This window comes from Salvia hispanica, chromosome 3 (genome assembly GCF_023119035.1).
Source record: "Salvia hispanica cultivar TCC Black 2014 chromosome 3, UniMelb_Shisp_WGS_1.0, whole genome shotgun sequence".
Taxonomy (NCBI): Eukaryota; Viridiplantae; Streptophyta; class Magnoliopsida; order Lamiales; family Lamiaceae; genus Salvia; species Salvia hispanica.
Window position 1 is genome coordinate 47,030,652 of NC_062967.1, and position 14,952 is coordinate 47,045,603.

Genomic DNA, 14,952 nt, shown 5'->3' on the forward strand with positions numbered 1-14,952 from the left:
AATCTTCCATTATTAGAATATTTTCATTGAAATGTTGTTATGGGGTATAAAGTTATGTGAAATAATAATAACTACATTCCAGTTGAAACTTCTATAAGTATTGACATCTAGTTAAATCTTTCATTGTAATTTCATTGAGATTCCAGTTGAAACTTCTATAAGTGTTGACATCTAGTTAAAGAGGTATTGAATTTTGAGTAGATTATGGTGATTCCATAATTAGAATAGTTTCATTGAGATTCCAAGTGAAACTTCTATAAGTGTTGACATCTAGTTAAATATTTCATTGTAATTTCATTGAGATTCCAATTGAAACTTTTATAAGTATTGACATCTAGTTAAAAAGGTATTGAATTTTGAATAGATTATGAGGAAGATAAAATATCTAGCAACTATTACTTAATTTAGTAGATATAGCAACTTTGACATTCAATATTCATCCCCACGAGATGAGAAGACCGATCAAAATCGTGTTCGTTACTAACATCGGGAATGATAAATTTGTCGGTAAGAAGACATATATCGGGAAGAACACAATAAATGACCAATGGGATTGAGGTGAGTGGGTACATGATGGTGTTAATATACGCGAGCCTCTGCAACATCTGCAGTTTCCTGTTGTAGCCATACCATATAGGGCAATGCCTGCCAAGCATAATCTGGATGGAGCCCATAGCCCAACAAAGCACCTGGTTAAGACGATCTGAAAGATATATAGGAGTCGCACACTTGAATGTCGGGCGAGGAGGCATGTAGTAGATGGAAATCCATCCACGCGCGTGCATCTTAAACTCGATCAAAATATCTTCTGTGATGGAACCATAGATACACCCGATCTGAAGCGGTAAAATTAGGCTTAACCAAGTTAATACCTCAACTTCCAAAAAAACAACATAAATTGGGCTTAAAATACAAATAAAGTGAAACGGTATACCTCTTCGCCCCACTAGGTCTTATCCTCGTATCCACAACTAATGACGTGACAAGCTTCTTTCATAAGAATATCATAATCTGCCACATACAGTATGCCTCCCATTTCTATAAAGGTGGCTGCTACGAAGATGGGAGACTGACCGAATCGCTTCTCTAAGCTCATGTGAAGTGACCTGTGGTCATCATATCCTGCCAAGAGAGCAATTGCATCAACCTCTACGAATTCTGATACATTCAGTTTAGTCAGATTTTTACAAGACACAAGTACAAGAACCTACCTTCCACACCTTTTTCGATGTCTTCTATATCAACGTATTTTCTTATTGACATGTCTCTCCTTCTTCCTAGGTCCACAATAGCTCTTGACGATAATATTTGGTTGCAGATCCTCTTCGGTTAAGACAGGGTCATAACCATACAACGCTTGTCTATTGAGGCAACACCCGGTCCTAACATAAAAGGGGCCTGAAGGCCATCCACCCCTTTCAAGTTGATCTACAAAGACACAAATTTATTACTCCCTCCGTCCCACGCAAGATGACCACATTCTTGAGTGGCACGAGATTTTAGGAAGTGTTGTTAGGTGGAATAAAGTAGAGAGGAAAAAGATAGTTGAATATTTTAATGAGGAGAGAGGAGAGGAGAGAGAAGGTTATTTACAAAATTGGAAAGTGGTCATCTTGATTGGGACAAATAAAAAAGGAAAAGTGTCCATCTTGAATGGAACGGAGGGAGTATAATGCATGGTTCAGAAATATACCAACGAAGCACATAGTGATTGTTCCTAAACATTAAAGGGCATGTACATCGAAAAAGACAATGTTGCGGTTAGTGTATCTATCGTGCAAGTCAATGCCGTCAAAACTTTGTGGAAACTGAACATAGCAAGTCTTCCTTCTATAAGAAGGATCTATCATGAAACACATGGCTGCTTTACAAGCTTTACTATTGTTGAAGTAGTGATCAAAATCGACGTTCAAAATATATGCTCCATTAGTGAGGATAGCGGACAGACGAATATGAAGCGCATAATGAAAAATAGGTTATAACTTACTAGAATCGAGAGAATGTTGAAGAATATGAAAAAATATTGATCATTTCCAATTTTTCATGCAAAACAATCACAAATCACCTACCAGAGCATTCATAGCTCCGGCTTTCTTGTGAAACTGGAATTCAGGACACTTCATACGAGAAACATAAACCAATCGAGGTAGCTCATTTCCATTAGTATGAGAATCCTCAATATTCCCTAGAAGGAACTGAATTGAGGGGTAAAAGAAAGAATTATGAGACCGATGATAAACTGGAAAGTATGTATCGTACTAGGGACCAAAACTATACATGAACTATTCCTCGATGATCCCGCTTGTTGTTTCCAGGCCAAGTAGTTCCATCTTTCATCACACACCCTTCTTCAAGCATCGTTTTAGCCTCTACAACAAGAGCATGTATTTAGACCTTAAATTCTTCATATCTTTGCTGCAGGAAATATATATGTTAAGAAATACTTACAGCTCATTGTATGTCCTATAAAAATGTACTCTTTTCAAGTAGTAATAAGAAACTCGTGATTCACAAAAAAGAATACGATTCAACTATAGAGGGAGTACTCTTTTTCATAGAATTAAAGATATTTTTTATTTTAGTCTGTCCTATAAAAATGTACAACACATACCAGCGATGTCATATTACATCATATATACAATAAGTTTCACTAATATTTCAATTTAGTACTACTATTATTTATTTATTCTCCCATAATATTTTTTTATCAAAAGTAATTTTTTTTTCCTATCATTCTTTAATATTTATCATTTTACACCAAAATTTATCCAATGAGTATTGATCTGCTGAGCGACGCTATGTGCGCGCCCTATGAGCGATTAGTGACGTGGCGGAGTCATAATTAGTTTTCTCTCTTCCTCTTAAATTCCCTCTCTTCCTCTCTCCTCTCTCCTCTCTCCTCGTTTCTTCTCTCTCCCTCGTCTCTTCTTCTCTCCTCCTCTCCTCTGTCCATTCTCATTTTCAATCTGCCATCAATTTTGTTATGAAATTTTAGAGCCATGTAAAAATTTCTTCACTTGATATACTTTGTTGTCCTTGCAAGATTTTATCATCATCTTCCCTATTCCCCTATTCCTTCCCACAACTTACTTTTTGTATCTGCAAATTTTTTTTTTTGGATCATGGAAAACAATTTCTCAGTCTTTAGTTTAGACAGACAAAGGATTATTATTATAGTGGACATAATTGCAAAATCTAATTTTTGTGTTGTAGTGAAAGAAAATTTAAAGAAACCCATTTTGATGAAAACATTAAGTGCATAAATTCTGACAGATGCAAAATTAAGTCCACGGGAATTGAAGAAACAATTTGGATACATTAAATAGTTTGAAGTATTGATTCAATGGTGAAAAGCTCCTTGATATGGTTGGAGAATTTGGTGAGAAAGAGAACGAAGGCATGGTGCAAAATTACAGATGGGGATGAGATGATTGAGAAGTCGGTTGAATGAAAAAATTGGGATTGCCGAAATTAATAGATTTTGAGAAAAACATTGAGTGCTTAGATTTGCTGGAATCATAATGATAAAGGGGGATAGAGACAGTAAAGCGGAAGCTATTCCGTTTAAAAGAAGGGGAATGAGAAAATTGATGGCAGATAGAAAATGAGGAGGATAGAAGTGGAGACGGGGGGAGAGAGAAGAAACGAAGAGAGAGGAGAGAGGAGAGAGGGAATTTAAGAGGAGGAGAGAAAACTAATTATGACTCCGCCACGTCACTAATCGCTCACAGGCGCGCACGCAGCGTCGCCCAGCAGATCAATACTCTTTATCCAATAGTAATATTTTAATAGCTCATTCTCACTTCCATTTTATTACTCCCTCCGTCCCAAGGAAGATGACTCATTTCTTGGACGGCACGAGATTTGATGTAATTTTATTTTGTGTGTTAAATGGAGAGATTAAAGTAAGAGAGAGGATAAAGTAGAGATAAAGAAGTTTCCATTTTAAGTAATGGATCATCTTGATTGAGACAAATCAAAAAGAAAAGTGGGTCATCTTTAATGGGACGGAGGGAGTAATAAAAAAAATTAATATTCACATTACCTAACTTTTTAAACCTAACATATAATGTGACAAGACTACTTCTACAGTGATTCGAGACAAACAGCTTTGGCAATCAAATGGTAATTCGCGTTGAAAATTCGTTGAAAGTAAAGGAAAAGCACAGTTGATCGAATTCGAAAAATGATGGTTTCCCGCCTGCCAAATCCTCCGCTTTGGACAGCGCCGGAAATAGCAGAAGCCATCGACGGCAAAATAACGAAATGGGGCAAACCCGGTTCAATCTCCTCCGACACTCGCACCCTTCAACCCGGCCAATGGTTTCTCCCCCTCGTCGGCCAAAACTTCGACGCCCACTCCTTCATAACCCCTCAATTATCCGCCAAGGGGGCCGCCGGCGTAATCGCCAACCGCGTCTGCGAAGATTGGGACTCAGGTTTTGTCCAAGTGCGCGGCACCACATTAGGCGCGCTGCAAAAATTGGCGGTTTTCGCGCGGAATAGGTTTGACGGCTGCTTGATTGGGCTGACGGGCAGCGTGGGCAAGACCACCACCAGGGCTATGGTGGCATTGGCTCTCGAGAGTGGCGGGTCGGTCTATCAGAGCCCGCGAAACTGGAATAATGAAATTGGGGCTGCATTGTCGCTCGTGGGGATGCCGAGGGATGCGGCGTTTGGGGTGTTGGAGTTGGGGATGAGCGGGAAAGGGGAAATCTTGGAGCTTGCTAGGGTTTGTAGGCCTAATGTGAGGGTGATTCTGAATGTAGGTGCTTCTCATTTGGGAAATTTCTCGAGTTTAGTGGAGGTTTCGGCTGCGAAAGGGGAGATTTTGAGGGATGCAGGGCCTGGTGATGTCTGTGTTTTGAATGCTGATGATCCTCTTGTTATGAGCCTTCCTCTTCCTCTGGGTGTTAAGAAGGTGATAAACCCCGGGTTCGAATCTTGTTATTGAATCATGTTAGATTGAATTACAGCTAGCATGCCAAGTTAAAGAATATTTGTTCCTATACCTTTGTGGCACCTAAGCATCTTGAGTTTGACTGCATCACTTGCTTTTTCGTCTTTCTTCCAGGTGCTCTTTGGTCGTAGACAAGGCTCTGATGTTCGCTTAGTGTCAGTGAAAAGTGTCGAAGGGGGTCACAAAGTAGAGGTTGTTTTGGAAAATAATGAAGAAAAGTAAGCTTCGTAATGAAAATGCATTTTTCTCTTCACAACTCAAATGTAGATGGTAGCATGCGAGAAAGAAATACAGCTTCCTCGTGCACTTTTTTCTATGAAACTTAGGCAGTGTAGATCTCATTGTGAGTTGTGGCCTTGCTTTTTGATCAATCCATGTTGTGTTCCAATAGCATCAAAACATTCCCAAACTATACTTAGCAATGCAATTTTGAAGTGGCTGCAATGCCATAAGCAAACTTTCTTTTCACCTTTGATTACCAAATATGGTCATTAAAGGAAGTAGTAATATATTTCATCTTGAAATTCTAAGTTGTCATAGTGTCTCAGAGTTGAAGCTCCATACTTAAGTAATGATGCAAGCTCTTTTATAAATGTTGTTTTGTTTCTCTCTTGTTGCTTTCTGTGAAGTTTCCTTTAGCTTTTCAACTGTTTCTCTTAGTTTATAGTATTGGTGGTTGTTAAGCCGTTTTTGCCTACTCAGTTGTATTTACTGGCTTGATGGAAATATCCAGGGTCAAATTCGTCATGTCAAGCCCGGGACAGCATTTAGCGTTGAATGCATGTGCAGCAGCTGCTGTTGCGACATCCATGGGGATCCCTCTTGCTTTAGTGGGAAAATCCTTGTCAGCATTCGTCCCTGTCGAAGGGAGGTCTGAGCTTGAAGTTACTGCAAATGGTATCAAAATTATAAACGATGTTTACAATGCTAGCCCCGTTAGCACAAGGAGTGCAATCGACACATTGAAAGCAGTTGACTGCAGCGGTAAGAGAGTTGCCATTCTGGGGGACATGCTTGAACTTGGTCAGACAGAAATCAAATTACATGAGTTGGTTCTGTTGCATTGCCTTGACGCTTGCGTTGATCTGATCGTGATAGTTGGGAAGAGGTTTATAGTGGCGGCTGATAACTTGATGCTTGGTCGGCATGTGAACTTGGTATGCGCTTATGATTCTGAGAGTCTTGCTCCCAGAATTTTGGATTATTTGCATTGTGATGATGTTGTTTTGGTTAAGGGTAGTCGTGGAATGGAAATGGAGAAAATAGTTAATGCGATCAAATCCTATTCTCTGGTAGCACATTCCTGAAAAGATTAATCATTGTAACCATCTTAAGTTGATGCGATTTTCTCACGAGTGAATCAACAAGACAATCTATGTGATTAATCAAGAATTTTAACTTTGAATTGGGTGGGGTGCGCCAAGCCATGGCAGTAGTGCAACGCCAAGGCGACACTCGAAAGCCCAGGCAGCAAGCTACCGTGATGGGCTCTCCCCCTCAAAAAATAAATTTAATATCGTGTGAGTCAATGACTCACATATCAGATATTAAACTGATAAGAACAGATACTACACTTGATCTTAGCCAAAAGGCCGAGAAAGGTATGCTTGTTACATCAATTGATTCTGTATTTATTATGCATTGTCTGCGGATATGCAGTTTAGATGTTTCGGTGTGGGATGATATTTATATGCACTGTATTTTTTTATAGAAGCATTTATTTTTAGTTTAGGAATTAATGTGGATTAAGTTGCTGTCTTTCACATACTTTATGTACAACCAAATGTGAATCACTAACGCTTGTGTTTCATTGCAGATAATGATTTTATAGGGCATTTCCCATGAATATTAGGTTTCATCAAATCTTTGATAATCTAAATTCTTGAATATGGGATATAATGCGTAACATGTTTTGAATATATCAGATTTTGAACTATATTAAATTTTTATTCAAAAAACTAAAATTGGAAGTTAGAACTCAATAGAAAATACTGCACCCTTTATTATTCATTTAAAACTTTATTCAGAACTTGATAGGGGCCGCGCGAACGCAGGCCCACTCTCCCACAAATTACGACGCAGGCTCGACCTCTTGGGCCGACCTTAAGCAAGCACCCCTCCAAAGTGCAATGGAAGTTGCTAACCTAGGCCATGAGCCTAATTGATCGCCCATTGACCCCGTCCAGGTAAGTATGTAAAAAAGTGGTCCCTTCATTTTATTTTATATGCCAATCCTCCAACATCCTTTTTGTATTATCTCCATGTGGGAGATAAAGTATAGTATGTTTTCTTCATGTTCTATTTTCTTACATTGATATATGTAAACAGGGTTAAGGCAAGTAATTAAGAACAAGCCCTTTATTTTATGTAGTAGAGATTATGTTTCATATGGAAGTCTTTAACAAATTATGCATATATTTTATTGAACAGCAATTAAAATTTAGAATCTTTTCTCTATATACATAAACCACATTGATGAAGATTATTGCACAAATGACTCATTGTTTTATCACTATCATGTTTTTGCACCATATATCTGATATAAGTTTCACAGGATGAAACAGAAAAGAGTCTAATATATAAACCTATTTTTTACATCCCAGTGCTAAGCAGGAAATGAAAAAACGATACATTCGTCTTATTTGAGGCCTGATGGATTGATTGCATTCTGCAAATGTCTCAACGTTCTTTGATGGTTAAGAAATCCCATGAACCAAAATTCAAAATTGTCCTCTGTCACTATCTCCACGTATTTCTGCCTCGGGTTTTTCACATTCTCACTTTCAACAGCTCTCTTTATTTTGGCTAGAGGGATTATCACCTGCATCATCAAACTATATTCACTCTCCATCTATACATAGGAATTAGGATAACAATTGCAACATAACAATCTAATGATCTACCTTGTAATGTTGTTTTATAAGCTTTTCATTAGGAGGAGAATATATTTTGATGGATCTGTCACTGCAAAAACCAACTCTCTCACTCGAAACAAACAAGAGTCCGGCTATCGGCCCTGCTGTCGTTGACAGATAGCATTGAGAAGCGGTAAATAGTTTTTCACCATCTATGATGTTGAAGTTGTTGATGAAGATTTTGTGGAGTCCACCAACATGAAGGATTCTTGCCCCTAACCTCAACTTTCCTTTCACTGTCTCACTTAATTTTGGTCCTAATCGCACTGTAAAAGTAAGATAGTACAAATATATCACAACATGGACTAATAGTACTACTATTATGGTATCAAACTCATATAGTATATTTTTAATTCTTTTAACAATATTTTTCATGTAACTAGTAATTACCATGTTCTCGGATTCCTTGAGCAAAAATGTGTAGGTTTTGTCTGAATTTGACAACTTTATTGGTAGCTGAATTCACTCTACCTGCACCACAACCCATAAACCACATTAACAAGAGTTAAAATTGTGGAAAATAGGGTTTATGAAGAAAGATTGAAGCTTACTACGTCTGGTTTTGGAGGGAGGAGGCAGAATTTGGTATTGATGATCAGACAAATATGTTTGAGCAGAGTTGGTAATCCAATATCTGTAATCCTGTGAGGTGATTGGGACTCCTATGACTTGTTTTTCATACACATTTTGCTTCACATGTCTTAACAGGTTGTGTTGTAGCTCCATTCTGTGTGGTTTGTTGAATTGATGTAATTATTTGAAGGTATTTATAAGTGAAGGGAGGAAGGAAGGAAGAAGGGGGCTACCTAGTTTGATGCATGACTCAGCTTTGTGTCATCACATCACCCAAGTACTAAAAGTGAAGATATGATATATGTAGAAGTTAATATATTAATTTCCAATCAATCCTTTTGAACAAAATGGATCACACTCATTTGAAGTTGCTTTGTTGCTGGAGTGCTGACCATGTTGAGCAGGACTTGATACATTCATATAGTAATAAAGTGAATAGGTAACTAAAGATTGATTGATAAGTGGAGATGTGGAAAGGACTAATCTCCTGAGGTGCCATCTATACTTTGTGATGCAACAAACCACTTCCTCACTTTTAGGACTGCCTCTTGTAACTTCCAAAGGCCACAATACATACCTCTAACTTCCATCCTTTCTCTCTATTATTATCATCATCCAATATATTTTTAACGTGTATTAATTCTTGTACTTATTATTTTAAATAATGTACACGTACGACGTAGTATTTCATAGACAGATAAGAAATTGAAAATGTGTAGCATGGATCATCACCCACGTGCAAGTCATCACCACTTTCTTTATGCATATAAGTTTTTTCTCTAAGTTTCAGTTGACAGATCAATTATCAATTGTCTGTAGAAATATATACAAAGTTGGGTCACCCAACTCATAACCTATACAATGAAGCATCACTATTCACTGCGTCATTATTTTTTCCAAATTGCAAGAAACACAAATTAACTTTGTAATTTCATCATTCTCTTTATTTTATTTTCTATTCAGATGGATGATGTAAATTTTACGGACAAACTTATATAGCCGACCGCCTTATTACTTGTTTTGTCTTAGTTGATGATAGATACCATCCATATGCCATACGTGAAGATCAGTTGTGGGATCCACTAAAAGTCGCCTTGCGATTCTTGTTGTAAACCAAAAAAAAATCACTATTTTTCATTTAGAAGTTATTAGTCTCAGTGAGCCTCCACTTATTTAGTTATTTATCATCTCATTCATGCTACTTTTTTATTATTTGACCTATTTGCCACGAAAAATTGCCTCAAGATACCAAATGATATTTTTCCATACGTGTAATGATATTTTTCATTTCATATTTTCAATTACTTTATGTTAAATCATCTATCTATATCTCTTTCTCTTTATGTAAAATTGGACGTACAATAAAAAATATTATAGAATTTTTAAATATATTAATTATAAAAACTAAAATTATAAATTTAATTGAAAAAATCATTTTATCTCTCTTTCACTTTTGTTTACATTCTTTATTATTTTTGTATTATTACTATATTCTTTTTATAACTAAGATCCAGTACATGTATTTTATTTTTAACAATCTCGTTTAATTACAAGTCATTTAAATAATTAATCATTTAAGGGCTTGGCCAACGCAGGCTCATTTAACACCAAATACAACGTAGGCCCAACTATTAGGGGCTATTCTTAGACAAGCGTCACTCTAAAGTGCAATAGAGGTTGCCAACTTAGGCCATGAGCTTTATTAATTAATCATTGATCTGTTCACGTGTAAGAAGAGGAAATAGAGGTCCTTGATTTTATTTGTATATGAGTATATAGAAAACCTCCAACATCTCTTTTAGGTACATTCTCGATGTGGGAGAAAGTCATGATATTTGTGTATGAGTATGATCCATAATTCATTAGAGGGTCATTGTCAACCTAAGCCATGGTTCCTTTCTAATCTCACCCATTTAATTTAGCTCTGTGGAAAGTGTACGCAACATTAGTTTATTTATAAATATCAAGATTCCAATGAATAATCCATGTTTCCATAACACCCCTTTGATTCTCCCATGCAAAGAAAGCATTTACCTTCAGAATATCTTCGAAAACTCAATAAGTTAGCACATAAGTAATGGTATTATAAATATATTATTATCCTCTTACAAAACACACTGTAATCAACAGAAACAATAAATACACTGTAAGTATATAAAAAAAAATCCCTCAAATTCAAGCTAATTTCTTTGGCAGCGTCGGAGAAGAACCAGAACCAGAAGCCTCCCCCTTGGGCGGCGACCTCTGCTGCGGCGGCTTCTTCACATACTTCCTTGCCCACACATGCTTCCCATTTATCGAATACTTAGCCTTGTTCCCCTCAACTATACCATCAATCACCGCTGCCGACTTCGCCACCATCTTCGCATACAACGGCTGCTCATCCACCACCTCTTGCATTATCACATCCTCTATAAAATCCCCAAATCTCCTACAATACCAAAAAAACATCATCACATTACGTCTTTATAATCATCGTTAATTCTATAATGTATATATCAATAAATTATATTTTGACGTATATATGTATTATATACCTAGTGAAATATTCCCGAACCTCCTCTTCAGTAGTAGGATACCCTTTCGAAAACGTCAAGAAGATCGTACGGTCATCTGGCGACACCTCTTTCTCCACTTTGCTATCGTTGAAATTCAAATTCTTAGCCACCAAATTCCCCAACTCGTGCCCCACCATCAGCCTCTGCGCTGCCACGTCAAAAGGCGGGAATACCCCGGCTGCATCTGGCACGTGCAGCTGGGGTAGTCCCATCACATTCACATTCGCTGCCACTGGCAGCGGAGGCGAATGAGGTGGGACCACCACCCCATGCGCTGCCAATCCAGCGTACGGATTGTACAGCAATTGCATGGGAGGCGGCGCCACGGGGCCGATGAGGTCGCCGAGGGCGCGCCAGCAGACGGTATTCGTGATCTTGGCGACGCTTCGGTGGACCGTGATGCGGTTGTCGTGGAGGAAGCGGAGGCTGACGCCGGAGGGGATGTTGAGGAGCTCGGAGAGGAGCTTGGCGCCGTCGTCGGGGCCGGCGATGAAGTGGTCGGACTCGATGCACTTGACGCAGGCGGCGGCCTCGGCGGCGGCGGCGTTGACGAGGAGAGGGGGGAGGGAGGAGACGCGCTTGATGAGGGTGGAGTCGGCGCACTCGCGCTCGAGCCACATGAGGAAGGCGATGACATGGACGGACTCGAGGGGGTCGCGGCGGAGGGCGCGGGTGAGGAGGGCGTAGAGGTCGCGGTCGATGCTGTGGAACTGGCGGAAGGCGTCGTCGGGGACGTGGGGGCAGGTCTCCAGGGGGAAGAGGGAGTGGCTTTTCATGGCGGCGCCTTCCATTTTTCCGTCTCGGTGATTGATGGGGAGTTGAGGGGGTGAGTGGGGACGGCATTGTGTGTGGGTGGGGATATATAGGTGGCGGAGATGCGACGGTTGGAGTGGTGGCTGTTGGTGGAGTGGTGTGACGAATTCTGCAATTTTTGGGGTTGGCGTCGATTCGGAGAAGATGAGTGCCGTTTTCTTGTCTTTGTTTTTTAAATTATTTTTCCCATTTTCGCTCTCAATTACGGGAAATTTGAAATTATAACAGACATTATTTATCTCTCAATTTAAAATTTGAAGGGTACATGACGTCTAAATTAATGTTATTTTCAAACTTAAATTACGGTAATATAGAAGTTTAATTAATATACTTCAATTTTAAATTACGGTAATAATAGAAATTCAATTAATAGTCCGCATACTTCAATTAAACACTACAGCTATTTTGTAAGGATGCAAATACTAGAGTTGGAAAATTTTAAATAAGATTATTTTAGGACGCTAAAATGTTCTTAAATTAATGAAAAATTAAGTTTATCATTTGCGTCCTCTAATTTTAGCTGTGACACCAATAACATAGACGTTTTTTTAAGTGTTGATGATATATTTAGAAACACAAATTAACGTCTTAATGAAATTGTACGTCCTCCGTTCCATATTAGTGGAGACGTTTCTTTCCGGCACACTACTTAAAAAAAAATTGTGTTATGGACTTATAGAAAAATGGTTCCACTATTATAGAACAGAGAGAGTACTTATTAAAAAATATAGGGTTATTTGCCTATAAATACATGAACTTTGAGCTTTTTTTGGTTTTTCCCCAAAACTTTAAAATTTGAATATAAATACATGAACTTTTGATATTTTTTATTTTTCCCCAATATCCCAAATCAAAACACATATGGCAAATTAAAGCTCACGTGGCAATCAAAATTACACCAACATTTGTGTATTAACTAATAAAATAATAAATTTTAATTCCACGTAAGCATCTTTTGTGGACCACACTCTTCATGCTCTTTCTTGTCGAGCTCTTCACGAAGGCTATACCGCCGCCACCGTCGTCGAGACAGCGCCAGAGATGCAAACATCTCCGATCCATCAGCCGTCTCCTTGCTAAAGTTCTAACCTGCCGCCACTCCATCTTTGTGGAAAATTACATCAATGGAGGAAGGTAAAGACGCTCACGTGGTGGACAAAGAGCAGCACTGTACGGCGGCAATTAGGAGCCATCCGTTGGCGGAGCTCTCTTGCAGCCCCGGGAACTTCCTCCTTTTAAGTGCTAAAGCTGTGGCACAGGGAGGAGGATCTGTTCGGAAGGAGAATGTCGAAAAAGGAATGGCGAATGAATTGGGTGGGGTGCGCAGAGAAAACATTCATTGCCACGTCGTTTCTTCCATCCAAAACATTTATTTAAGTACTAACTGAGCAGAGAAAAACAAAATTTAAACTAAGAATTGGGTGGGGTGCGCCAAACCATGGCAGTAGTGCAACGCCAAGGCGACACTCGAAAGCCCAGGCAGAAAGCTACCATGATGGGCTCTTCCCCTCAAAAAATAAATTTAATATCGTGTGAGTCAATGACTCACATGTCAGATATTAAACTGATAAGAACAGATACTACACTTGATCTTAGCCAAAAGGCCGAGAAAGGTATGCTTTAATTCATCAAATCATGCCTGTTTTATTGGAATTTGTCTATCAAATCCATCTTTAGTCTCCGATATGGGAGGGCGTAAGCGAGTTTTCTATTTGCTAAATATCTCATCCCATAAACAAATTCATTAGGTAGATCTCATGATATTATAGTAGTAACATTAATTGTTCAACCATATTGCACAAAGGAGTGATTCATGATCAAATTTCTTCTACCTTTGCCTCTCCATTTTTGGAGTCTCAAAGGATGAGACTAAAAAGAGCTCTAGTCACAAATTCATCACACTATACACCAACCTACTTTTGTACATCCTAGTACTAAGGAGAAAATTGAAATAAAATGACGAAAACCCGACAATAACGAACGACACTCTTATACTATCTCTGTTGCCCAAAAGTCTCTCCTGGCTTGATGGATTGCCTGCTGCAAATGTCTCAACGTTCTTTGATGGTTGAAAAATCCCATGAACCAGAAGTCGAAGTTGTCCTCCGTCACTATCTCAACATATTTTTGTCGCGGTTTCTTCACATTCTCACTCTCAACTGCTCTCTTTATTTTCCTCAAAGGGATCATTACCTACACATGCATCATTATACTATATCAAATCTCCATCTCAAATTAACCAAAACCAAACCATAGGATTCAAGTGAAAATATGGTAGTACCTTGTAGTGTAGTTTTATGTTAGGAGAAGATAATTTGATGGATCGGTCGCTGCAGAAAGCAACTCTTTCGCTCGATACAAAGAGTAGTCCGGCTATGGGTCCAGACGTGGTCGATAAGTAGCATTGAGAAGCAGTAAACAGTTTCTCACCATCCACAACCTCAAAATTCTTCATGAACACTTTTTCAACCCCTCCAACCTCAAGGATTCTTGCCCCTAGTCTCAGCTTTCCTTTCACCGTCTCGCTAAACTTTGGTCCTATTTTCACTGTGGGGTAGTATAATGAAAACATTTTTGGATCAGAAAATTTTATCAACACACTTTTTGTGTATTCTCTTTTAGTACTAATTTTTGTATGTAATTACCATGCTCTCGGATGCCTTGTGCAAAAATGTGTAGGCTTTCTCTGAGTTTGACAGCTTTGGTGATGGCTGAATTGATTCTACCTGCACCAAAACCATAAACCCATTAACAAGACTTTCAAAATAGTAAAAAATTTGAAATAGGGATTATGAAGAAATTAGAATGCATACTGTGTCTGATTTTGGTAGGAGAAGGAAGGATTTGATATTGGTGAGCAGTGGGATCAGGCAAATATGTTTTAGATGAATATCTATAATCTTTTGAGTTGAATTTAACTCCATACACATTTTGCTTCCCACTTCTTGATTGGTAGTGTTGTAGTTGTAGCTCCATTCTCCTTTCTTGTTTTTGCTTAATTAGTGAAATGTGATGAGTTGATATGAAGTATTGAAAAATGAGGTGTGATGCAAACTTCTGAGGCATAATAGCTTATTTATAGGTGAATGAAGGAGGGTTGTGTTGGACACATGAGTCAGCTTTGTGTCACCAA

At 38.5% G+C, this 14,952-nt stretch overlaps 4 protein-coding genes, 3 non-coding genes and 1 pseudogene across 10 annotated transcripts; 1 reads left to right on the forward strand and 7 right to left on the reverse strand.

Moving 5' to 3' along the window:
• Window positions 1-404: 404 nt before the first annotated feature.
• On the reverse strand, window positions 405-2,623 carry LOC125210361 (annotated as a pseudogene).
• Window positions 2,624-4,123: 1,500 nt separating this feature from the next.
• On the forward strand, window positions 4,124-7,326 carry LOC125211098 (UDP-N-acetylmuramoyl-tripeptide--D-alanyl-D-alanine ligase-like). Of its 4 annotated transcripts, none has more exons than XM_048110790.1 (5): window positions 4,124-4,921; window positions 5,075-5,178; window positions 5,694-6,117; window positions 7,015-7,146; window positions 7,289-7,326. In XM_048110790.1, the coding sequence occupies exons 1-4, from the start codon at window positions 4,187-4,189 to the stop codon at window positions 7,123-7,125; spliced, it is 1,374 nt and encodes a 457-aa protein (XP_047966747.1). In that variant the 5' UTR covers window positions 4,124-4,186; the 3' UTR covers window positions 7,126-7,146; window positions 7,289-7,326. The 4 variants fall into 4 exon arrangements, with proteins under 4 accessions (XP_047966747.1, XP_047966748.1, XP_047966746.1 ...); XM_048110791.1 differs by lacking the exon at window positions 7,289-7,326 and adding an exon at window positions 6,777-6,812 and having other exon boundaries at window positions 7,015-7,082; XM_048110789.1 differs by having other exon boundaries at window positions 7,015-7,326.
• Window positions 6,370-6,565, reverse strand: LOC125217216. The gene has a single exon (XR_007175635.1). It is a non-coding gene; the product is annotated as a U2 spliceosomal RNA (small nuclear RNA).
• LOC125217169 lies at window positions 6,994-7,154 on the reverse strand. Its single transcript, XR_007175589.1, has one exon. It is a non-coding gene; the product is annotated as a U1 spliceosomal RNA (small nuclear RNA).
• Window positions 7,327-7,516: 190 nt separating the features above from the next.
• Window positions 7,517-8,621, reverse strand: LOC125211099 (GEM-like protein 7). Its single transcript, XM_048110792.1, has 4 exons — window positions 8,427-8,621; window positions 8,266-8,346; window positions 7,864-8,141; window positions 7,517-7,781 (listed from the first exon to the last, which is right to left on the reverse strand). Exons 1-4 carry the CDS (start codon window positions 8,599-8,601, stop codon window positions 7,599-7,601), a joined length of 717 nt encoding a protein of 238 aa, XP_047966749.1. The 5' UTR covers window positions 8,602-8,621; the 3' UTR covers window positions 7,517-7,598.
• A 1,956-nt stretch (window positions 8,622-10,577) lies between these two features.
• On the reverse strand, window positions 10,578-11,814 carry LOC125215773. Its single transcript, XM_048117313.1, has 2 exons — window positions 10,986-11,814; window positions 10,578-10,879 (listed from the first exon to the last, which is right to left on the reverse strand). Exons 1-2 carry the CDS (start codon window positions 11,795-11,797, stop codon window positions 10,624-10,626), a joined length of 1,068 nt encoding a protein of 355 aa, XP_047973270.1. The 5' UTR covers window positions 11,798-11,814; the 3' UTR covers window positions 10,578-10,623.
• Window positions 11,815-13,240: 1,426 nt separating this feature from the next.
• LOC125217280 lies at window positions 13,241-13,436 on the reverse strand. Its single transcript, XR_007175694.1, has one exon. It is a non-coding gene; the product is annotated as a U2 spliceosomal RNA (small nuclear RNA).
• Window positions 13,437-13,546: 110 nt separating this feature from the next.
• LOC125215774 (GEM-like protein 4) lies at window positions 13,547-14,852 on the reverse strand. The gene is made up of 4 exons (XM_048117315.1): window positions 14,633-14,852; window positions 14,465-14,545; window positions 14,101-14,366; window positions 13,547-14,012 (listed from the first exon to the last, which is right to left on the reverse strand). Exons 1-4 carry the CDS (start codon window positions 14,793-14,795, stop codon window positions 13,809-13,811), a joined length of 714 nt encoding a protein of 237 aa, XP_047973272.1. The 5' UTR covers window positions 14,796-14,852; the 3' UTR covers window positions 13,547-13,808.
• Window positions 14,853-14,952: the final 100 nt, after the last annotated feature.

Bases quoted from the DNA above. Each gene is read 5' to 3' on its own strand.
- LOC125215773 (XM_048117313.1), bottom strand. From the start codon at position 11,797: ATGGAAGGCGCCGCCATGAAAAGCCACTCCCTCTTCCCCCTGGAGACC. The intron at 10,880-10,985 runs GTATATAATACA...TTGGTATTGTAG, and splicing joins GTTCGGGAATATTTCACTAG to GAGATTTGGGGATTTTATAG.
- LOC125211098 (XM_048110788.1), top strand. From the start codon at position 4,187: ATGATGGTTTCCCGCCTGCCAAATCCTCCGCTTTGGACAGCGCCGGAA. The intron at 4,922-5,074 runs GTGATAAACCCC...TCTTTCTTCCAG, and splicing joins TTCCTCTGGGTGTTAAGAAG to GTGCTCTTTGGTCGTAGACA. The intron at 5,179-5,693 runs GTAAGCTTCGTA...GGAAATATCCAG, and splicing joins TTGGAAAATAATGAAGAAAA to GGTCAAATTCGTCATGTCAA.
- LOC125211099 (XM_048110792.1), bottom strand. From the start codon at position 8,601: ATGGAGCTACAACACAACCTGTTAAGACATGTGAAGCAAAATGTGTAT. The intron at 8,347-8,426 runs GTAAGCTTCAAT...GTTGTGGTGCAG, and splicing joins TCCCTCCAAAACCAGACGTA to GTAGAGTGAATTCAGCTACC. The intron at 7,782-7,863 runs GTAGATCATTAG...TTGATGATGCAG, and splicing joins TTATAAAACAACATTACAAG to GTGATAATCCCTCTAGCCAA.
- LOC125215774 (XM_048117315.1), bottom strand. From the start codon at position 14,795: ATGGAGCTACAACTACAACACTACCAATCAAGAAGTGGGAAGCAAAAT. The intron at 14,367-14,464 runs GTAATTACATAC...ACTACCCCACAG, and splicing joins ACAAGGCATCCGAGAGCATG to TGAAAATAGGACCAAAGTTT. The intron at 14,013-14,100 runs GTACTACCATAT...ATGCATGTGTAG, and splicing joins ACATAAAACTACACTACAAG to GTAATGATCCCTTTGAGGAA.